This window comes from Scophthalmus maximus, chromosome 1 (assembly GCF_022379125.1).
Source record: "Scophthalmus maximus strain ysfricsl-2021 chromosome 1, ASM2237912v1, whole genome shotgun sequence".
Taxonomy (NCBI): domain Eukaryota; kingdom Metazoa; phylum Chordata; class Actinopteri; order Pleuronectiformes; family Scophthalmidae; genus Scophthalmus; species Scophthalmus maximus.
Window position 1 is genome coordinate 10,464,534 of NC_061515.1, and position 24,598 is coordinate 10,489,131.

Sequence of the window (24,598 nt, forward strand, 5' to 3'; positions counted from 1 at the left end):
ATGGAGGCTTTCTCACTTTGTATGGTCATAATTTTGGTCAGTGGCCATTTTAAAGATGCTCTCGGACTGGTTGCTCTGCACAGAGCAACATTAGACTATGAGTGAACTTTTCCAGGCTCATCATTGCGTGTATAGCATATCAGGCCAGTCCCATGACCTAAGCTCGCTGTGAAATTGCTTAAGCTTGGTTTGAGAGTCTCCGCATAAGTCATATATCACCCACTCGCAGCTCACCTTATCTTGACTGCTCTGAAGGAACCTCGCTCGCTCACATCAAAGAAATGTTTTTGAGAGCCTCTTAAGCTCCCTTTAAAGGGTTACACAGATCCCCTGGAAATAAAGAGCAGGGTTATAGGGCCTAGTGTGGGAAAGGCAAGCTGAGCTAATGATTTAGGCAGTCCATTCGAGACACTCATTTCTAAATAATCAACAGTGTCTTTTGTGAATTTACAGGACGAAACGTTTTGAAGGATTTCACGAGAGCCGAAACGGTGAATTTAGCTTCCTTTCCTCCGCGTACTCACATATCACATCTTATCCCACGTGGAAATACATACGCTGCATAATAAATCTGCAACATGCGAGAAGATCGGAGGTAAATTAAGTTTATTTAAAAAAAGAAATGTTCATCACACAAGGCAAAAAAAGAGAGAAGAAAACGGCAAACTGCTATGAACAGACCACATGAACAGGACCCGACCCCCCCACCCCCACTGACAGCAAAGGGGTTCTCGTTACAACCAAATCAAAGGAGCAAGAGAACAAGACTCACATTGTTCTGATTGTGTTTACTTACACTAAGAAACATTACAACCGGACTATTTGGATGTACAGCATAAGACAAACAGTTTTGATTTTCACATGAATCCAAACACAGGTCCTCACAGGTTTCATTTTTTTTTTTACATGTAGCTGACGGTACAAATGAAACTGGAAGGTTTACAGCTATGCAATACATTTGATCGATCACTTTAAGACGGACTATACATGTCGCAATGGGCACTTTCAGGGGAAAACAGGATTTAAAAAAAAAAAAAAGTAGAAAAAAAAGAAAGAAGAGGCAAGGTCCCATCCAGGGCTTTTTTGTTGAAGTAACATCAAACCTGCATATTGAGGTAACCATGCCACGAGGGAATACGAAGGAAGCGATTCCCCTTAAAAAGGACTCCCTTAACCATATCCCCACTCACTTTGTAATTCGTCTTGACAGTAAATCAATTCTCAAGCCTGGCCCCTTGGACTCCTCCAACCCTAGGTCCTCCTCTCTCAACATTCCTGCACACATGAATCACTCCAACTCCTGGCTTCTCGAAGGCATTTCCTGCCCGGCCCTCTCTCTCTCTCTCTCTCTCTCGTTCTCTCTTTCTCTCTGACTCCTCTGCTGAAAGCTGGGCAGGAACCCGGCCCCGAGCTTTGATTTGGACCCAGAGGGAGAGAGGGAGGATAGCTGGGCTTAGCGCACAGGGCCCTGGCTCCGGGACTGCTCAGGGAGAGAGACATGGAGACTCAGGATGTGTTGGGAGATGCCTGCACACCCAAGCAAGGATTTAGTGCTTTAATCTTCAAATTGCAATATGAGCAGCGGACCATATTCCAATGGCAAAATCACTCCCAGCGCAAAAAGGTCTGCCATGAGGGAGCGTCCTTTCTCAGGCTCCGAGTATACATTCTCTCTAAGACAGATGTTCATTATTTCAGTTCGGAGACCACTGACGTGGAACATCATCACAGATTTTTGAGAACAACAGAGTATGTCATGTCTTGAACTCTTCAACACACCGCGGGACTTTATGAGAATTTGCAAACACAGAAGTGGATAGAAGAGAATTCAAATATTTTATGGCAAAAAAACAAAAACACAACGGGAACACAAGTCGGCTCTTCAAAGCTGTACACCTGTTTCGCCCTTCCCTCCAGAAATCACCTTAGATGCTAAATCCACAGTATATGTACATTACACTTTTTCGTCACTTGATGAGCAAAGCAGCTCTTGAAAGAACGGTCTAAATTTTTTCCATACTATATACACAAAAGTGATATCACTACACAAAAGGTCACAAACAGTCAGAGAGTCTTAGAGTGTGGGATGAGCGAGGCTGCAGCTTAGTAAAAGGTAAAACAGGGTCTTGACAGGGAGAGCTGGCTTACTGTGCAATAGCTGCTGCTGTTGCTGCTGCTGCTTGCGTGCGTGCGTGTGTGTGTGTGTGTGTGCGTGTGTGTGTGCATGTATAGGGATGCAGATGCAGGTTTGCAGAGACTTGTGTATCTGCGAATGTTGCGAGTGTGTGATCTCATCCTCTTCCCATCTCAGATCATGGCTCTTATCACCAGTCTCCCTTTGACCTGGTGCAGATAGGTGCTCTGCTCTGACTCTAAGCTCTGACCGGTCAGAGCCTCGTCCTCGCTATCAGCCGGCTCCTCCTTGACCTTGATGACCCCGTAGTGGGGGACGTCGGGGAGCTCAGCGCTCGAGCCGCTGCTGCTGCTGCTGCTGAGCGTGTGCTTCCGGATGACGCCTCCAGGGGGCAGCCTGTCCTCCTGCATTCTCTCCATCTGCTCCCCGTGCTGCTCCTCCAACTCTTCCTCCGACTCCTGCAGGTGGGCGCTGGGCTGACGTAACTGCTCGATGGACTTGGACAGCAGCTGCAAAACACACACACACACACAGAATCCACATCAGTGATTGTGAACAATACAATACATCCAGAGAGCAGCAGAAGGATTTGTCTCACCATTTAAAATCAAGGCCTTCTCACAGTCTTTTAACAATATAATGTTTTCCAACTACTAATTGTATTATTTTTTTGCCAATTCTCCAGTAAATTAATCAAATCAAACTCTTTATAACCTCTTTACGACATAAATAACCCACTAATGTGTCATATCTATATGTACTTTTTACTACTACTTACTCAGTAGCTACTTAAATTACTTTTTTTTTTACAGGCGGTTTTGTTGGAAAATCTAAAAACTGCAGTAATTACAGGATTGGAGGAAACAAACACTTGGTGGTGGACAGTTTTAATATACACAAGCCACAAGTGTGAGCATTTCCACATTGATAAATCCAGTCTGACACTGTAGTTTGCAAAATAGAGTATTCATCTTACATTGGAACAAAACACAAAAGACTCAGGAAGTTGGAAAAACCAACTGACATTGACACAACCACAGAAAATGGCAAACGCATATCAGTATTCAATAAAAAACTACTGTAACTTTAATACTATGCCAAAGGGAAATGTCAAACTGGCTAGTGGCTTTGGTAAAAAATACATTTTAAGGAGGCTTAAAGGTAGATTAGCTGTTGTTCCTGTTATTTATGTGGGTGAATAAACAACATTCACTAATGGTGGCTGCCCCAGGTAAGTGGATTAGTGTCATTCAGTTGCTTTAAAAAAAGCTTCAGAATGTAAAAGTTGTGTTGTTTCACAAGTAAATATTATTATTTGTATTGTTGGTCATGATTAAATTTCTGTCACACCTTCAGTGATGTTATTCTTTTGTGACTGTTTTTATTAGTTTTTTGGGTATTTTCATGTGTTCATACTAAGAGACCTGCAAACAGAGGCGCATGAGTTCAGACTCTGAATAGTGCAATAGTATGCAGGGGGATGTTTCACTGTCTTGCAGCTTTGTTATATCAGAACCACTGAAACTGTGCCATGACACGATGACTCGACCACAAGAGGGCTCTATGAACGGACCGATAAGCGCCATCCCCGCACAGCTGGTAACCACAAACATTACTGTCTACAGAATGTGGGCCTTATATAAATATCCCTTCAGCTACAAGAATTAGCCTCCTTAGTTTGGCATTAGCAAACACTGTTCATACCTCCTCTTAAAATCCTTAAGCTCTTGTAAATTTCCATTAGTGCCCCCTACTGTTGCAGGCACAAAAGGACGTTTAAAAACAACCCGCAGACGAGCCTCTGCTAGGAAATTAATTAGGGCAATGTTTTGGCGATCCCTCTCAATAAACACTGGGGGCTCATCCCTGATTAGTGGCCATTTATAACCTCCACTGAAAGAGGCTTTACTCGCGATCTCATTGGCCTGAGTGATCACAGCACGGCCTGTTCACGTAGTACATGACAAGACGTCGCAATCGTTCCAAAGCTCTCTTCAATGCCTCAAGTGGACATCGTGGGGTACTGTTCAATAAGTACAGGTGCTATCACCAAACATCATTTCTCAAGCTGGAGCACTTTAAGTGTTACAGAGGAATTCAAACAGTAAACGTTGTATCTGTACTGTATGACTCACAGTGTGCTTGTGGCGCTTTGTGCTTTTTTTTTTTTATTACTTCCAGGTAAGAGCTGCTCTATGGTTCCCATGGCTCTTTCGGGACCCAGCGTTGGGACACATCAGTATGTGAGCTCACACAATGCTGCCTTTCAGTGTCTGCCACCTCACACACGTCCCTCACCAGAATAATTGCACTCTGTGTATGGCGAGGTCACCTCGGCCAGCTACCAGAAACACAAATATTGCCACAGAGGAACAAAATGTATTCTGGGCACTTTTTCCTTCATTTGAACCTGGCTTGAATTGAATTTCACAGAGTTAGCATGTGAATGCCACTGATGCCTTAAGCTATGATAACAGAATTAGTGCAGGGGAAGCATTTCTTCTCTATTTGAAGTCAGGCAGAAGTTCTTTGCTCCGCAGAAAAAACACCAGGATTCCAGGGAAGAACAGACCCGGGCCCGGTTCTGTAAACTTGAGCTGCCGCAGATGCTTTTACAAAAGGCTAAAAATAGATCAGCATTTGTGTGCTCAAAACGATTAAATCAGACTCCCCGCAGTAAAGTAAGGAATACAGAATGCTGCAAAGAGCAATCTGAAAGTCAAAATCCTCCCCCGTGATTTGAATATCGAGGAACAGCACAATACCTTATTTATATGGATCTGCTGCTGGTACTGTTTTTGTCTCTCCAAGAAGTGCTGGTGTTGCTGCTGGATGACAAGTTGAGCCAGTGTGTTCTGGGGCAGCGGAGCCGACTGGGTTCGGTTCAAGGGCCGGTGTTTTGGTAGTTTAGGCCGACTGCCAGAGGGGCGATCCTTCATGGCCAGAGGGGACTGCGGATGGGACGACATGGAGCCTTGGCCTTGACAAGAAAAACAAAAAAGAAAAGCTTTTATATATTTCTCCTAAAGTCCTTAAGTGAATGTGTTGCATTTACACAATGTAAGGTGATGCTTGAAGACGTAAGAGAAGTCAGACTTACCAGAGCAGAGGATCTTCTGCTGCCTCATCTGCTCCTTCTGAAGCAGGTGTTGGAGGAGAGCCTGGTGACTGTGGCTCACCTTAGACTCCAGGCCCGTCTGAAGGGGCACGGGGCCCAGGAGATTCCCAGGAAGCCCATGCTTGATTTCCGTTGATCTGTCTTTTAACCCCATGGCAGCCTAACAGAAGAGAAAGATGATAAGAGCGATGGTTATTTGTTGCTCACATTGCTGTGCTCTAGCATTTGTTATTTATAATATATTTGTCAGAATTATAACTGTTAACTTTTAACAAGTCAACTCCAATAATATCAGCAGATTTTTGTGAATTAATTCTTCAGAGACCATGAATGGTTAGAAGTCAGTGTAGCTGATGAACAGGCCTCTGTGGAATGTGCCAGAGAACTAAAAGATGATATATCATCTGCTGTGTTATCGGGAGTTGCACATGAGTGGCCTTGGACTTTTTAAAACTGTGATAAATGAGGTAATAGAGGAAGATAAAAAACATGATGGACACGAGACACTGCAGAGCAATATTTATCTAAGGCCGATAGAATCATTTGGGGCCACAAGTCAGAGACCTGCGAGCGTACAGAGAACCAAGAAATCCACTGATGGCAGGTTTGGCAATGTACTGACTAAGCTGAAAAGCTTGCCATCACTGAACAACTAAACTGGCGTATTAAGCTAGAATTTTATATAAACACTCGGGTTATCTGAGAACGTCTGCAAAATTTGTACTCACACTAATGGGCGAGGATGCAGTTGAGAGCCCCAGGGAGATGTTGGGTAAGGAAGGAGATGTGTATAAACTCAGCATGGACACAGCGCCATCGGGTCGGAATAATCTCGGCTGTGAAGGCCATCTCTGGATTAAACACAAAGGACAGAGCAAAAAAAGAGAGAAAGATTTAGGAGGAGGTGACAGTTTTAGAAATCCCACTATGGACGATTTCAAAAGGCAACATGGGCAGTGGCATAAACCTTAATGCACTATGACGAACAACAGTCCTCCTTGCTGCAAACGGAAAGGTGCATGTTTTTTTATGATGGATTATATAAAGGAGTGACAGGTAGCAAAAGATTCCTGGAGCTTCACATAACGGCACCGCTGACGATGATACACTATTATGAAATGAAACACTCCAAACCCCTAAATCTACCACTCCACCCTCAGTTCTTTTAGTCCCCAGTCGGCCTGCTGCCTTTTCTAACTCCGCGGTCCCCACCCTCGGGCTTCTCTCGCAGAGAACATCAGCACTGGGGCATACTTCCTGTGCCCAGCAGAGCAGTGGACCAGCATGTGGTTTGGAACAGCCATGTTTATCCTTCCAACCCCTACCAGTACTCAGTGACCTGTATGTGGATATCCGGCCTATATTTGACCCGAGGGACCCGTTCCCTCTGAAAAAGGATACCTAATGTAACGTTGCATAAACACGCCTTGCTTTTGCAACAGGCATGAGGTCTACAGGCAGCCGCGCCGTCCACCAATGTCTTTCATGAGAGCCTCAGCTCGGGCTGATACAATAGCAATCCTGTGTGTTTATGTTGTTAGCATGTGGGTGTCTTTGGCTACCAGTGCCTGGGATATCAATTAAACTCCACAGTTCGTCTGTCTCCCTGAGCCTCAACCTTCAGCCCGATGTCAGGGCGTCTTACCATTCTCTGTGTCACTGGAGGTCCCTGGGAGAGTAAACAGCGATGGTTAAGACAAACACAGCTGTTCTCTTAATATTGTTCTGAGATGTGTCATTTCTGCCACCCTCTATAATGGTCTGCTTTGTGAGCTCGGTCCGAGGGGAACTCTAGTCAGTAACTCAGCCATGAATCTATTGGGAAACGCCTCAGAACCACTCAGTACAGGCACGCAGCCAGGCCAATGACAGGGACACCATTACAAGCCAACAGCAAACTTATAGCCAAACTAAAGATGTTTTTTTTTTTGCTACACATAAAACTGATTGTACAGCACTGAAAAAAAACCAACAACTCCTGGATAGAAAAATGTGCAGCGTTTTGCACTGTATGTGTTAAGAATCCCAACACTGACAGAGTCCATTTATTTTCCTGCATAATGTCATCTTTACTTTACAAGTAATCAGACGTGTGGGTCAAGCTGTGCCTCTTTAATGTCAGTGTGGGGAGCCATTTTCATCGGAGTGTAACAGACAGAGGCTGTTTTTATAGCTGCGCGCAGAAGGACACAGGCATTTACAGCCCTGACACAAAATTATAGTTTCGATACTACATGATTTCCATGTAAGCATCAAAAGGTTTTTTTGTTTTGTTTTTGAAAATCATTCAGAGTGCTCTTGATCTACAAACATACCTCCGTTTTTGTGGTAGTAGGCAGGGAGGAGGGTCCATTTTCACCCCCCAAGGCACTGGAGGCCCCTATGGGAGAGCTGGGGCCGGAGCCGGGGGCACTGTTCGTGGGTGTAGAGTCTAGGAAACATCAAGGAGTTTAGACACAGTATGCGAGCTCCCTCTCTACATGACGCACGCGCGCACGCGCGCACGCGCACACACACACACCCACACCCACACACACACACACACACACACACACACACACACTTAGAGGCTTGGAAAAACAGCTGCAGCCTAACAACACTTTTAATGTGTACGGTCACGGCTGCCTGATTACAATGGTTCTTTCTTATCACTGAAGTGCAACGAACATTATACAGAATGTTACTGCATTGTATAATTGCTCCTTATAATGTCCAGCACTGTAATAATGACACTGGGATATGGGCTTGTAATGTTTCCAGGGATCATTTTAAAACACCAGATAATATGATGATGTAGACAATTTTCAAGCTTGTTTTAGAAGAAAAAAAAAACACTTCTCAGAAACAAATATAAATGTAATCGATAGACTCTACACACCCATTAGCTCCAGGGCCCTCTTCTTATAAGGAGTCATGATGTTTCCGTCTCTTCTCTTCAGCATTGGACTGCTCCTCCTCTCTGCTACTTTCTGCTTCAGTCTGGATCGTACCTTCAGGTTGGGCTCAGAGGCTGAAACACAAGGAATAGATATTTTCACTATAAGCTTCACATTATATTATTTGTAGATATATCTCAAATATAGATAAATTATTCAACCATGTGATTGTACTGTGGCTATTTTTATAGAGTCAAACAGTTTTTATTTGGCCTGAATGAACATGAACATTATCAAATAAAACAGTAACGTTGTAAAAATAAGAGGAAACTAAACGAGGAATAAAAAGACTATAAATCAGTTAGAAAATAAGCAATGCTGTCGCACATTGACATGTAAAGATTTCAGTTACGGCGGAATACAGAGCAGGTTTCAGATAAATTAAATGAGTCAGGATTGGGCCCATTTCCACCTCATCTGGTCTAAATTAGGTTGAGCAACACACAGGCTCTAAGTGAAGGAGTCCGCTACCTGCCGCCCTGGTGACCACAGTCTGATACAGTAGCAACAGTTAAACTAACACAAAAACATGGCAGATGTTTCAGGCCCTCCCCACGCCCCCCGCCTCCTCCTCCTAATGCAAAACAGAGATACCCGAACACACCACTCCGAAGTCACACACACACACACACACACACACACACACACACACACACACACACACACACACACACACACACACACACACACACACACACACACACACACACACACACACACACACACACACACACACACACACACACACACACACACACACACACACACAGGCCTGAACTGATCCAGACTTACAAATCCATCCAGTCCATCAGTGATGACAGAAAAGACAACGTTATATTCTTCACAACAGACAGATTGTTTTTAGACATTGTAAATGGTTTTAATCATTTTTAAACCCTTATTTTAACTGGTGCACTTGAACACTGTAACACACCAGTGATAATCGCCATCCCTGGAATATCAAAACAATGCCAAAGTTTGATGACGCTGAATGCTATTTTCCCTACGCAATTGTTTCTAAAGGAAAACCACAAAAGTGTAACTACTCAACAGAGGCATAATCAGGGACTTATGAAACATTATTATGTTCTTTATTTAACCTTTTATTCTGTAAAAAAAATTTAATAATTTACTATTTATTTTAGAATTTAAATCCTGCACAATGCCTATAGATTTAAGAAAAACATTGAGTACATTTAGTAGACAACTGAGGACATAACCTTTGAGTCCTTCATTGTAGTTACATATACAGTCCTGACAATGTCTGATAAAAGTAAAGACAATATCACAAAAAAATAATAATAATAAAAAAAAATTATATATATATATATGTAAGGCAAATAATCTTATAAAGACTGGCGGTTATGTCAAGTCATGGAATTAATTCTGAATATTGTAAGATCAGTTACATGGATGCATGTAAATTCTTTTGTGTCTGACAAAAGTCCTATAATAAGTCGTGCTCCTGTCTAGTCAGAATGAGAGGGAGTCACTGGGTCAGGGTGTCTCATACAGACTTCCCATCTTCCTTTGGACAAGGAATCCCACAGCTATCTTTACACACTCAAGTAAAGGAGCAGAACAGATGAGCTGGCCTTTGACCGAAGGCCCTGGCACAAAGCTGTATCGGAGTTATGTAAACCTACTGTTACACAATAGCCAACCTGTTTCAATTATTCAGTTCCAATCAATAATTAAATAGGCCCCCTTGCAATGTGCACAACATAGAGCTATACATACGGAAGTGGGGCTATGACGTGGGTACGCTGCAGGGAGGAGAAGAGGGAGCAGTGATGGGGCACAGCGAGGAGAGTGGGCCAGATGCTGCTATTTCTGGCTTTTGTCAAAAGCAGCAAAACCTTCTTCCCTAATACGTGGCACAGACCTCTAATCCTGTGGGTGTGAGGTAGAATGAATACGAGCAAGGGAGGAAGAAAGGAGGCAGGAGAGATAAATGGAGAGAAAACGCTGTTGGGAGTCGTATGAATCTGCTTCACGCCCCGCTGCCTTGATTGCTTTCTATTTTTACACACTGCTGCCACCAAGCTACGCATCCCAATTGGTCGCCACGGGAACGCCAGACAGCAGCACAGGAACAAACACTTTCTCAACGGTCTCCATGGAAAAAATGCCCTGGTGCACTGTGCAACAGGAGGCGATGATGATGATGGTAGCGGCGACGTACATACATATACACGGAACACCTGGGTCACCTCTGCACTGGCTTCTCAGTTAATGAAAACACACAGTAATGCCTTCAATATACCACATTCATAAATCAATCACTTTATTATGTTTAAAAGTGGTGCTGCAGGGCTAGAGGCTGTGCCAGCGAATGTGTTATGCTATCTCCACTTAATCAGAATTTTTAACTCCGCTGCCACTGTGAGTGTCGGCGTCCATTAGAGCCTGGACCTGGAATGATGGCTGTGGAAAGCTGAGGTGTGTGTTCAGGACACACGGAGGTCTGCTATGCATTTTGACTGATATTCTTATGTAACTTGAGGCTGAAATGGCAGAATGAATGCTCGCTGGATGGTTTCTGTTTACTTTAACTCAACATTATAGTATTTTGAACCAAAGCGGAGTTAAAGTTCCTCAGAGTTTAAATATTCTTTGCCATGAGATCAGAACGTTGCATTCTTTTGTTCATGTTTCCGATAAAACCAAGATCTTATCATATTCTTAATAAAGGAGTTTCCGCACAGACTTCACTTTCATACGCTTAAGGCTTTTACAGTTTTACCTTTGTAGGATAATTTCTGAAAATCTTTCCTGCACCTGCTGAACGCACACACTTGGTAACTGGGTCAAGACCAGAGAGGGTGTTGCACTTCTTACTGCTAAGCTGAGACTATTCTAGGCACAAACTATGGCGTGGCCTTGGTCCGGTCTATTCTAGTTGCTGGAAGTAAAACAAAGAGGATGTACCAAGTAAACAAGTTAATCACGTGAAATTCTTCAAACTATTTTTGTTTTTATGTGAGGAAATTGAAACCAAGGGCATCACAGCTGTTCTGCATATTTTTAAGGATGATTTCACTGTTAATAAAAGCACATATTGTTTCTTTAGATTTCTATTTTCAGAAGTGGTTCATAGTTGAAATCGTCATCTCTACATTTTCCGGAGCTATTATGTTGTTGTCTGCCTGTGGTGTGCTTAACATGACGTGAAGCTGAATTTAAATTGTCACAAAGGTTTTTCAACAATTTCCAGGGAAAAGAACTAAATACATTAACCTTACTTGAATAGTAAGGTTTCATGGGAGGTCCATTGAAACCTAAATGTCATATTTAAAACTTACAAAAGATTTACTCATCACCAACTTACCAAGTCTTCCACGATATACACAGTATTATATGAACCTCCAACTCTGATTGTTTGCCCTCAAGAGAAACGAAGCAGTGGGGGATTTGAGTCATCTCCACTTTGTTTTCAAAGAGCTATCTTTGCTTAAACAAACAGTCCTGTCCAGGTTCATCCTGCCTGTGCCAGTCCTAACTCTGCAACACCTGCCAATCAGCTATCAGCAACAGCCAGTGGCTCTGGGAACAACACTACCTTTGTGCGTCCCCCTCGCGTGCCAAGCTCTCAGAGGACTTTAATGAAGACAGACAGGAAGTGGGGGAGGAAGGCCTGAGCAGGAAATGACCACATATAGATTCAGGAATCCAGAGAGCAAGAAATGGTTTTATCAGTGCAAAAGAGTCATGCACAGACATCGGGGAGATTATTTAACCATGAACGAAAGGATGAAAATTACGTGTTTGAGCAGAAGAGAAAGCAGACGTTTGTTTAAACCTGCCCTTTTTGCTACGATAAACGTTCTCCCTTTTATTTTAGAAAACTGTCTCAAACTGGTTATTAAACTTGTGAGGCAACTCCTGACCTTGTGAGTCTAAAGTTATACTTCACAAATGTAAATATGGTTTGAAGATGGTATGATTCAAAGACATTACAATAAATAAAAGCCGTCAAGCTCTCATTTACCTTTCTAATATTTATTCTTTCCAGGCAGTTACTTTAATTTACAAGATGTAATTCCTGTACTTGATCTTCAAATTGTGTATACACGCAACATGACAGGCCTTTAGTTAAATAACTCAACAAGTATAATTGTTTTCCAGTGTAATTACAAGAGACACAGAAGGGAAAAGATCATAATGCAATTTGGTGACCTCACTGCCAAATTATGAAGTTTTCAGCTCGGCGAGAACTTGCAAACCAAGAGAGGCAAGAATCATTCTTATTTACACAGTCATCCCCAAAGGGTTCCTCAGACTTTAAACCAACAAACCTGAGCTGCTTTTTGGTGGAAACCTGTGTCTTTTCAAAATAATTTTTAAAACCCGTGACTCAGGAGAAATTAATCTGCTTTAATTCCCTCATTCGACACTAAACAGTTCAAAGAGGCCTCGCAACTTGGTTTATTATTGTAACATAGGGACAAATGTGGTTCCTTTTAAATAATGGCAAGGTAATTTCAGTACAAATAACAGTAATTAAAATTTTAACTCGTGAAGCGAAAAACATACAATTGGACTGTGATTTGGGGCTGTGTTCAGCTGCTACGTTTTAGAATAATCCAAATAGGAATAAGGAAGGTTTAAGTTACTTTTCTGGCATGCGTCAGCCCTTGTGAAAGTTTTCTGTTGTGCCCTGGAGGAATGAAGAGGGAGCAGGGGTCATAATGAGCCTAACTGATGTCATTAGCAGGTCATCAGCAACCACAGGAAATACTCGTCGAGCACAACGACCTTTTGATTGACATGGGTCAAAAAGACACTCGCTGTATGAATAACCCGGTGTAGTAGATGGAAAAGAAGGAATCCACAGCATCAAAATCGTTTTACCAAACCGTGTGTCTCTCTGTGTGTGTGTGTGTGTGTGTGTGTGAGTGCGTGTGTGTGTGTGTGTGTGAGTGCAAATTAGCATACCTGTCTTCCTCAAGGGGAAGTCGTCCTTGCTCTCTGATGGTGATGGCAGAGTATACTGGCAGGTGGGGGATGTGCCGCCCAGAGGTGAAGAGCTTTGGTCCAGCGATGTGTGGTGAGAAGAGCTGAGCACACAAAATGACAACCTTGTAATGTATACTACAGAATGTTTATGTGTCTATGTGATTTGAACATAATATTTTTGTGTCTTCATCTTACTTTAACACAACAACAAAAAGCACTTACGTGTACCAGAGTTTCTGGTGGTGGATGAAAGAATGGCTGGCTCCATTACTGGCAGCGTCCTTGGCTGATTTGCTCAACAGAAACTCTTGGAGTTTCTGCTTCACCTCGTTACTGGCCACTGCACCTGTGAGACCAAAAGACAGAAGCAAAGGGATTGCGGTCACCCTAGGGCTACGACTCACTGCATATCATTGCCTATGTAATATTAAAAATCCAATTTTAACCCTACTGTAACTTGCAGATTTTTCTCATAAGTTTTCCTTTATCATATTTAAACTACTGCTGGAACTCAAAACGCTCCTGAATCACCACAATTCTTTTTTTTCTCCCTCCTTCAATAATCTCAATAAAGAGTTTGCTCCATCTTCCAAGGAACCCAAAACTCATGTAGGGAGATCTCCCCCTAGTGGTCTTAGAGCACTATATTAATTTCAAGTTGCTAAAGTGATACTGCCGAGGGATGTTCTTTCCCATTGGACGGTTACAGTTGCAGGGCACAGTTTCAAATGACCTGACCTGGCAAAGTCCTAAATCTAGTCTATTATTAGCCATAAGGTAAAAACAGCTATGAAACACTCTCTCTGAATCTATTTTCATCGTGCTATTGACATAAGATATGTTCTCTTGAGGCTAAGCTCTGGCCAATATGTCATCAGTTGAATGTACCAGTTAAGAACCATGTCATCATCATCATCCTTATATCATTGGATATTTCTCTTCATCTGGTGAATAAAGTTTATTTCAAGTTTGTAATATGGCTTGTTCCCCAGACCTGATATCGACACGTCTCGTCTCCAATAGCAAATATAGCGTCCAATACAGTGAGGATTATTTCCCATACATTCATTTTACAGCTATGCAGCTGAATATGATCCAATTGAGAGTGCCATTAGTCTTGGTCAGGAAGAATGGGTGGTCTTAAAGTGCTGCCAGATGGCAAATAAATACAGCAACTGAAAACCCCCCTTTTATCACAATACAATACAATACAATATAATTTAATGGCTTGATTATAGCTAGTGTGCCAACAAAGGCTATTGTGGACCTCGACTGCAATTCTAACACAAGGCTTAATTATCCTTACTTAAATACTGGTTGCTGTTTGAGAAGAAAAGGGGAAAATAAAAACATAGTCAAATGTTATATCAGTTGGGCCGGGTGGTGCTGGCAGCATTTCCTCATCATCAAGCTACCAGAGCTTATATTACATTAATAGCATTAGGATTGCTAATTATTAGTAAATCATAATAATGATGATAATGGAACATGTGCATAACTCTGTGTGAATACTACATGAGTACTTTTTCAGCATAGCATTCAGCTACAGAAAACCATTCAAGCTGTTACATGGATATTTAGCTGAGGCCCCATACTAAGGTAATGCATTAAAAAAATGATTGAAAATAGTGAGCGTTATGATTTGAGACAGCATCATGCTTGCTTTTGCCCGGGGGCCTTCAAAATCACTAATTCCGCCCCTGACGGTGAAGAGATGGTGACGGTGGCGGTGTCGAGCTCTTACTCTCTCTGGAGCGCTCCTTGCCCCTGAGGCTAAGGCTGGAGACATGCTGCTCTCGCCGATGCCTCTCCTGCTCCTTCTCCTGCTGGTTCTGCTGCTGCTGCTTCTGCTGCTGCTCCAGACGACGCTCCTTCTCTGCAAGTTCCTGCTGCTGTTTCATGGCCTGGAGCTCCTGCTGGAGCTGAGAAACAGGCAGGCCCCACATCAGCAGGAGGCACACTGATAAATGTATTTTTAAAACAAGAGTGGCTCCTATGAACTTCCTCAGTCTCTGTTTCGCTGTGATGGGACTATACTGTACTTTTCTGTAAAAACAAAACTCACGCTGTGCTGTAATGTGTTGCTCAACGCCCTCCCTAGCTGTGCTGAGTTGTCTTCTTTTCTGCACTCTGTAATGTTGTCCTGAGCCATCATGTTTTTTTCACTGATCTGCACTATGCCGTGCTGCGTTGTGCTCGAGCACTGCTGCTGTGCTGTCGTCCATACAGCTGCTCAATGCAACACTGACCTTCAGGTGCTCCTGGAGCTGAGCCTGGTGCTGACGGGTCAACTTCTCATGCTGCTTCTGGAACTCGCTGATCAGTAACTGCTTCTGGATCTGCTGCTGCTTCTGAATAAGAAGCAGCTCCTGCTGCAGCTGCCTCTCCCACAGCCCTGGGTCCGAGCCTGGCCCCAGCATCCTCAGATCTGTGCGCAGGTCCAGAGGAGATAAGAGCTCCACAGCCAATGGCACGTCTGTCTTAATGTCCACTGAGGTCCACAGAGGGAAGAGCAGAGAATGAGGAAGAGATTTGTTAGTCTCTAATTGCACTTTTACCTTTATCAGTTCCAATCAGGCAACAACATTTCTAGAGATTTAGGGTGCATCAAGGGTAGAGCAGAATAAAGCTCAGGGATAAAGAGCACATCTTTCTCTTCCGCCATCCTCAGAAAAAATGCAATTATAAAAGCTCCTGTAAACAAACACAGGATCACATCCCTCAGAGGAGAGTCCACTGGGAGCAGCTGTGAAACACACTCGATGGACATTTGGCACGAAATGTTGAAGTGGTCATTTAAGTATTTACATGAATCCTATCTTTCCACTGTTTTGATAAATAAATAAAGGGAGTCCACAGAACATCATGCAGACATCACTTCTCAGCATAAAGGATTTAGGGGCATAGCAGTTTGTGAACCCACGAGTGTTTATAAAATCATGATACTGTGGTGTTTCCATCTCTGCTGTTGAGTGCAGATGCTGCAATGTGTGCGTTGGTAAGAGCCGCCTTTGTCTCTGACAACTGCCTCCATTACATGTAATTGCCAGATACAGAGTGAGAGGGCATCCCTTTGGTCTCCGAGCTCTATATATAGCCTGTTCCACAGAGAAAATCGATTTCCAGTTAAGAACAACAGGGACAGGGTTACTTCATCACTCAGTTCCACATAGGATGATTAGTAATTGTGTATTATTTTTCTTTATGCCCTTTATGTTTCTGCTTTAATCCACACCTCTGTATCCAGCTGAATTTATCAGCTGGCTTCTTTAAACTGTAGTTTTATTATAATTACAGAATCACATTTTTCACTCTTTCAATCCTTCCAATTCTTGAAAAGAAAATTACATGTTACTGATTCTGATCAGGGTGTGACATTCAAGGAAGCGTAGGCATTGTCGAACCTACTTAGAATTCCAGTGGCTGGAGGGAGATTTATTGAGTGCATTCATTGCCTTAATCTTCTCAAGGGTCACATTTAAGAGAACAAACACAGGCAATGTTTCTGCACCACCTGCTCTTTGGAGGCACGAGAAGAGAGTGACACACTCGATTTATATTGTCCACATAAATAATCTTGTTTGTCCTGCCATGTATTCGTCCTCACACACTGTAATAAAGTATCAATTAGAAGGAGTTTAAACCTGCCCAAAAGAAGTAGCAACACTGGGCGTAGCCATCAATTAAGATGTAGCGCCCTAATGTTCACTGATGCTGTAAAGATCACCGGCGCCCATTTGTTTTGTCATGTAGCCTGTCTTTTCGTTGCAACCATTCCATGTGTATGCGGTGGCGGCGATGATTATAAATAGAAACATAAAAGCAAGTGGCGCAATCCTGGTCTGTGACAACCCCCACACCCTAGTATCCACCACCCTAACTTGCCGCTGCCATGGCAACGCTGGCGACATAATTACGTCTCCCCATCCTGCAGATATCGAGTCTCACTGCATGTCATCTCCTGCCTACAGTGGCAATGTGACATGTTGACTATTATATCAGCTTTTTCTGCTCTTATATAAGAAAGGAGTCCCCAGCAGAGAGAGACAGAGAGGAGGCATTACAAAACCCTGCAACACACGCACACGAACGTGTGCACGCACGCACGCACGCACACACACACACACACACACACACACACACACACACACACACACACACACACACACACACACACACACACACACACACACACACACACACACACACACACACACACACACACACACACACACACACACACACACACACACACACACACACACACACACACATTTTCTGAAGAGTTTCAGTAGCTAAGCGATGTGATAAGTTGTCCTAAAACAACGCGTTCAAAGAGTGAAGACAGCTCGAGGGGACTCCCGTGTTGTAATTTTTCTTCCTATGTTCTAAAAACAGCTCCAATCAAAATGACAGAGGAGGGCAGCAGCTCGGCAGGCTCAGAGAACAGGCACCTGTAGAACAGATCCTTCTCTGCAGACAGGGAATATTAATCTTGGCTTGTAAATACTTGACAAAGGACTCTTTTGTAAAGTGGGTGCTGTTCAAGGGTTAGCCGTGAACCTGTGAACCGTTGAAAGGCTCAGAGTCAGGCAGCCTTAGTGATATTTCTTCCTAATGGACCTAAATATAGCGAGAAAGGGGAAAAAACACCTGCTGCCAAGGAGAAATTCACCACCGCGATAACTAATTAATCTCATATTTCATTCTGTACCCTCACTGTGACTGGCATTAAGGATCTCCACTTTGATCAGCACATCAAACTGAGCCACCATCAGAAAATCTCAGACAGTGGTTTAACAGGATGTGAAGGGGGAGGAGGAGGAGTGTGGAAGCTTAAGCAACCTTTGATAACCAAGGCCGTATGAAATGGCCCTTGAGGAAACCACAAAAGCCTCATGGGTCCAGTTCTATTCTTGTCCACTCTATGTCCACTGTGTCGGCAAGAATAGCGCTGGATGGAATGACAATGATGCGGCAACATGATAAGGTCCCTAAAGGTAGATAGGCATTGTTCCAGCTCTGCTGAAGCCTCAACCCAATGTATAATTTAAAACTAAAATTCTTCGTGATTGACATTATTCTACGCGCTGATTGAAGCACAGGGAAAAGGTCCAAACATGCCTCTGTCCATGTATTTTACTCAATTCCAGAATTCATGAGACCATTGCATCTACTGCCCCAAATTTACAGTTGATACTTTACAGTCAATGCACAGTAAAACTACCCGAAACTGAAATCTACCGTTTCTTTGTTACAAAAATACTCCTTGGGCAGAGGAGTATACGGAACCACCAGTAACTAGGCTATATATAAGTGTTTTTCTGAGCTGGCTCTTAATATAGACAATGTGCGAAAGTCTGTCACAGTTGTGAGGACGCCTGCTCAATTTATCACGGGTAAAAATAAAAGCGTGCAGTGTTGCATTTATGTAACTTTTGGGTCAATTCTGGACCAATCCCTCTCGACGAAGAGCCAGCCACTTCTGGTTCAGTGGTCCTACGTAGTGCAAATGGTGATCCTGACCCGTGATGTGAAACACATTATTCCGCGTGAAAGTGAGATGCCTCTTGATTGGTGGAAAGTGCAAAAAACATTTCTCAAGGCACTGGTAAACAAGAGATTTATGAATGACAGGTCCCAAATTTGTTTTTAGCACAAGGGCGCGACAAGCACCCTGCCCCATGCCCAAATTCCTCGCTGTGGAGGGCCTGCCAGGGGGGATTGGGTGACCCATGGCCTGCGTGACCACACTCCCACTGCAGCGTCGCACCGCCAGTGTCCCCAAAGTGTTTATTTCTATAACCGATATGCCTCTCATTAGCCTTAGTGGTTGTCAGAGTGACAATCACAGCTTTAATTTCAGATGTTGATTTTTTTTTTTTTTCTGCCTCGGGCCACATTAGCCGTCTTCCCACCCTGGAGGGAGAATACACGCACGTCAGCAGCGACATTACTATAACACGCGAGGTGTCTGAATTACAGAGACACACACAGTAAATCATTATCAACGTGCGTCATCGTGCAGACTCAAATTGGTCTTCACCGGTTCAAAAAAAGAACCTTAACATTTCAATTGATTCTTTTTTTATCCCACTAACACCAACTGACAACTTACGTGAGGAAGGAAATATCGATATTCTCAACATTATACCACTGAATAAAAATTTGTGCAGCCATTCTTACACCTTAACAAGTCGAGGTTGGACCTGGAGGCAGCTTTTGGTGTCACCGAATAAGGCAAACAATATTCAGATTTGATTATAAAAAAGGAAACTTAAACGCCGCTGTTTAGTACTGAAAGGTGTTGATAAACACATTAACAATATAAATTGTAATTTGAAGTTATTAATATGCATGTTTATTCAGGCATTAAGGCCCAGTAGAGTTTCACTAAGAGAACCTGGAAAATTATGAATTAATTTACTAGATACTAATGTTCCCCCCAAATGGTATATTTGCATGTTAAGAATTATTTATCTGAGTTTATTCACCTTTCCATAAGGCTCGGTCTCAAATATTTTCAATCAACAGTCAACAGTATAAGATATAAACATCTTTTTCACTGATTTTCCTAATAACTGCTTTTGAGCATGGAAGAATCCAGTACAAACCCAGGCAAAACATCACCAAAACATCACCACAACATCATATATAATCACAAACCCATTTAGACAATGTAGTCTAAGGAATATTAACCCGACATGACACTGGCCCATGATCATTTATTACTGATTAACCAGGTGGCAGCAGACACAATGGCACACTTTGTGTTGACACTGTAAACATGTATGTTGTTCAAGCACTTGCGGTGCCATAGAGATGGTTGTTGATCTAAATTCCCTGTCTGACAGTATAAATAGAACCAGAGATACAGAAGATGTTTGAGGGCAAAAATAAGCTGATGCTTCGAACTGCAATGTGGTGCTGGGTCTCTCATTAAGTGCCTTGTTATTTTGAGCAGCTGGCATGTCTAAAGCAGGAAACAGGTCTTTATTTTTAAGACTCAGACTCGTCCGTGCAGCTGAGCCAGAGCTGCGGCTTGCAGGCTATCTGCTAACAAGGCGAGCTGAGCTGAATCCACCACGGGTCTTTCACTGAGGGGAGCCAGGGGTCCAGTCGTTACCTGTCCTGCCATCATACCTAACTGTCTTACAAAAAACAACAATACACAAAGGGACAGAAGCTAAGTCTCTGTCCAAGCAAGACGAGTAAATGACCCTATGTCAAGACTTGTTTTTTTATCATTATCTGATACTGGCAAGAGATCCTAAGGTCAATAAAAGTCCGGATAAATCAATCAGCGAGAGGCAATTGTCTTTAAAAGCCTGAGCCACACCAAACCCCCCGCCCCCAACCAGTGGAAAAGCATCCCTTCACATACTGATCAAACACACGCTGTCAAGATGTGCTTTCCTACAACAGAAGAAAAAAAATACCCTGCATTATCATTTGGACTTTTTTGTTTAAATGCTCTTCGCTTTGATATCACTTACGGTTTGAAATAATGAATTACTTGAATCTTATAATGAGCAATAGGCGAGCGATACTGAATCAAAATCCCATATTCTTTGTATTATTTGGCACACGCTCCTGAGCAGTGAGCACTTGAAGCACGGACAGTAAATAGATGCAGGACCCAGACAAGAGGACTTGAAAGGTGCAGCATTGTGACCGTCTGACGGTCCCTATTGAAGGGAGGTTGCATGATATTTTACAGGATATTTTGCGCTCGGGGGAAACTAATTAGATTTCCCGTGTTGGAGAGGCCATCTGAGGGCCGTTTTTTTTTTCAGAACTTTAATGTTACTGACACTAATCAAAACAGCGCACCCTTTATTTTCATGTGCCTCTTCAAATGGGAAAGCAGAGAAGCAGAGCGTGACATAAAGCACTGCAGAAGTAATATATTTAGCCGACATGAGGATCAATTCACCAAAAAAATTCACGGCAAAACATTTATATTCTCAAACACTGATAATAATCAGACTAAAGGGAATGCGTCTGCTCTAAACACACAGTGAACTCGAACAAGGGCATCGTGGAGAAGCACCTTACACGGACAACGTTAGTCTCTGTCAAGTGATTTACTATATGGTGGAAAGAGCAAATTAAACAGGCATAAGGTCTATTAATATCTGTTCCCAACTGCTGTTATATCAGGAGCATGCCGAGATGGAATGATAACGCACAGACGCCTAATCTTAGCAGGCTAATGCCATAAGCTCAAAATAACTCACCTAAGAATAGCTGACCCACAGAATAAGCAAGGAGTTCGAATTCAGGCGCTCGGTATAGCTGTTGTTTGACTCGCGGTCCACTGAAACAGTGCAGCCCGACAGTCAAATAACCTGTTCTATTGACAGAGACGGAATGTGTCATCTCCCTGTCATCCTCCTGCTTTATTGTCACATCTCCACACGTTTAGCCCACTGCCTGGAGATCTCAGAGAGTTTTCAGCCACGCAGTTCGCTTGCCTGAAGCAAGACTTAAGGCTGTGTTTTTATTTCATTTAATTTTTTTTAAGCGAGTTTTAAATTATCTTTTTTCATACCAGAGTTCTGAGTCAATTAGTGTGAGAGAAAAAAACAGGTTTAAAAAAATCAGTTTAAATAATTCAATAACCTGTTTTCCCCACTTGCCGTTGGCTAATTGCAGAGCATGACGTGAGAACTCATATATTTGTCAGTAAATGTAACACTCACGTGACGCACTCGGTCTGTACACATCCACCAGATCAGCCCACATGACCGTTTTCACAGAACAGCCTCAACTCTGAACAGAGACATTTTCACACATTTTATCAACAGCCACATCTAAAAATAGGAAAAATAAAAATAAAAGCAAATAAGGTGCGACTCATCCTGAGTCAATACAGTGAAGAGACGTTACTCATCCTGTTGTCAGCCGTCTACTCTTCTGTTCAATCCTCGGCTCGTAAAAATAGAACAGTCAAGTGTCTGTGGCGTGAGTAAACCTCCCAGTTGTCCCCTCAGTATTTCTCTCACAGTTTTTCCTGTTCCCTGAAAAGTGCACGCCGACATGGAAGCTCGCAAAACACACAACACCCCTTTCATGTTCACAGTGACTCATTTCAGGCACGGAGGGCATGGGAATAGTGTTAACACATTTCCTCCTCCTGGTAGAAAAACAACACTCTTGGCATGTTGAACATATTGGGATAGTTCTTCGCTCTTAAACTTAACTACAAGAAAAAGAGATTAGAGGAGCCACCCCTTCATAAAGCAGCGCAACTTCATCACAAGAGCAAATACCTTGATTCAGGAAGAGGAGCCTGGTCCTACCACGTTGCTGTGCTCAGAGGTTCTCTTTTCACGCGGAATGAGAAACCGGCTGAGCGCAAAGAGTTTGCGAGTGCGTGAGCGAGGGAGACAGCGAATGTGCGCAAGAGAGGCACAGAGGATGTGAGATAGCAGAGAAGTAGGGACCAGAGGAAAAAGACAGGGACTGGAATGCAAAGAAGGGGGGGGGGGGGGGAGGTAAAAGCTGAGATTCCTCAAGAGGAGTAGAAACGCCGGGCTGTGTGATCACCTGAGCTGTTCACGTTGTGCATCTTGCTCTGGTTGGGCAGCTGCTGGTGTCCAACGCGCTGTTCTGTTGCGGAGAAACTTGACTCGCCCTCGTAAATCGTCTGCAGCATACTCCACTCAGCGCTCAGCTCTCATCGCAAGCCTCGCGTTTCCTGTCACCAAGAGCCACCCCTCAGCCACTCAGGGGAGAGACCACGACAACGGGCGGCGCTCTCTCCCGTCCTCTGAGAAACCACTCTCACTGGAGCGCAGTAACACAGGCGGCACGCTCTCCCCGCAGGCGGCCGGTGCCCTGCCTCAGCCCGGTCCAAACACTAACACCGCGTTAGGAGGAGAGCCCTGCTTTTTTTTTCTCTCTCTTCTCTTATCTGCCTCTCGCCCTGCTTCTCTCCAAGTCTGCGGCTTTTCCTCGCGAGCAGAGAGAAGATGTGACGCCGGGTTGCAGGGAAAGCCGCGCGCCGCGCACTGAGCACCTCGCCGAGGCGGTAACGCAATGCCGGGGAGGGCGCAAGCTTCATTTGCATGTGAATCAACAACTGCGTGGCCCACAGGTGACAGAAATAGAACAATGGCCAGCCCTGGCTAAAAATAGGTCAGGCGAGGCACGGGGATTGGAGCGGCACTGATGCGTTTAAAAATACCACACCAAACACAGCTGTCTTCTTCAGCTCCTGCCAGAAGGCATGTCTCCTGACTCCCTCTCTGCAGATGGAGGCTCGCTTCCTCCATCGCTCTCACTCTCTCTCTCTCTCTCTCTCTCTCTCTCCCTCTTCTGATTCGTCGAACCGGTCTCCATCCCTCACTCTATTTACGTCTTCATTCTGTTCTCTCAGGTGCAAGGGTAGAATGATCCATCTCTCTGCCTTGATGTAGAAAAAAGAGGCGCATGTGAAGCAGCATAGCGTGCGCGTGATTCCCAAAACGTGAAGAAGAAGAAAAAACATGTATTTAGAACATTTTCGGCAAACAATACAAAAAAATTACAACGATTCTTTTTTTTGGATGTTTCAACAAAAGCACAACCTAACAAAAAGGAAAACTAACAGCAACAGCATTGTTGTAAACTCGGACAAGACGTGTTGAGTCGAACGAGACAGCAAAGGAACACTGTGTTCATTTACTGTAACCTCACTGCATTAGCTTTTTGCGTGTGTGTGTGTGTGTGTGTGTATGGTCCAGTGTGTGTCCAGGGCAGTGCTGCTACCCAGGAAGCATGCTTCCAGCTAGCTAGCCAAAGAAGCCAACGGTAAGATGCCCGTAAAAGCATGATCGCAATTACATAAACTTCTCAAACTGTGGCACCTCTCCAGGATTTCACATCCGATTTCCTTGAAATACCCTTGATACTGTTTCATGGTGGACTCGAGAAACAGCAAACAAGGGAACCACAGTGCACAGGTTCACACGTCTGGAGAAGTCAAACGCAGAACTTTGTGCAGCAGGTAGCAACCTGGAAGGACTTCTTCAATTAACATTAAATCTCCAACGTGGCCAAGATCCACAGTTAATATAATCTGACTCCAGACCGTAAAAGTCAAGTCGACTGTTCACTCCGACCACTGGCGTAGGGCTGGGTTTGTGGCCAAGCCGCCTGTGCCTTTAAATTTTTCATCTTCCTTCATAATTTGACCTGTCCCCCAGCCAGGGGCGTGGAGCCAGCACGGCTATTTTTAGGTGCCGAGCTCTGACGACTGGGCAACAGAGAGACAGAGAAGGAGTTTTACTGTGTTGTTTCAGCTGGACAAACATTTAACCCTTCGATCCTTTTATCACAGCACAACCAAGAAGCCAAGGAGGAAATGCACAGCTTGCAGGCTTGCCCCCAGACATAGAACAACTCTCTGAGATCACATTATATATGTTGTGTTACGTATAAACAACAGACAACAAGGGCTACAAA

At 43.6% G+C, this 24,598-nt stretch overlaps 1 protein-coding gene across 11 annotated transcripts in view; it reads right to left on the reverse strand.

The window, feature by feature from the left end:
- Nucleotides 1-589: 589 nt before the first annotated feature.
- The window catches only part of hdac9b (histone deacetylase 9b), a 41,147-nt gene continuing 17,138 nt past the window's right edge, over nt 590-24,598 (reverse strand). For 4 of the 11 annotated variants that reach the window (XM_047331182.1, XM_047331175.1, XM_047331180.1 and 1 more), the window contains 10 exons: nt 15,397-15,638; nt 14,892-15,069; nt 13,370-13,502; nt 13,127-13,248; nt 8,131-8,262; nt 7,568-7,683; nt 5,981-6,103; nt 5,235-5,412; nt 4,900-5,114; nt 590-2,643 (listed from right to left, as the gene is read on the reverse strand). In XM_047331182.1, coding sequence (XP_047187138.1) covers nt 2,308-2,643; nt 4,900-5,114; nt 5,235-5,412; nt 5,981-6,103; nt 7,568-7,683; nt 8,131-8,262; nt 13,127-13,248; nt 13,370-13,502; nt 14,892-15,069; nt 15,397-15,638 — 1,775 coding nt within the window. In that variant the 3' untranslated portion in view covers nt 590-2,307. Of the gene's footprint in view, nt 2,644-4,899; nt 5,115-5,234; nt 5,413-5,980; nt 6,104-7,567; nt 7,684-8,130; nt 8,263-13,126; nt 13,249-13,369; nt 13,503-14,891; nt 15,070-15,396; nt 15,639-21,852; nt 22,065-22,422; nt 22,597-22,699; nt 23,562-24,598 lie in introns of those variants that run through there. The other 7 variants (XM_047331199.1, XM_035626991.2, XM_035626973.2 and 4 more) reach the window with 6 other exon arrangements.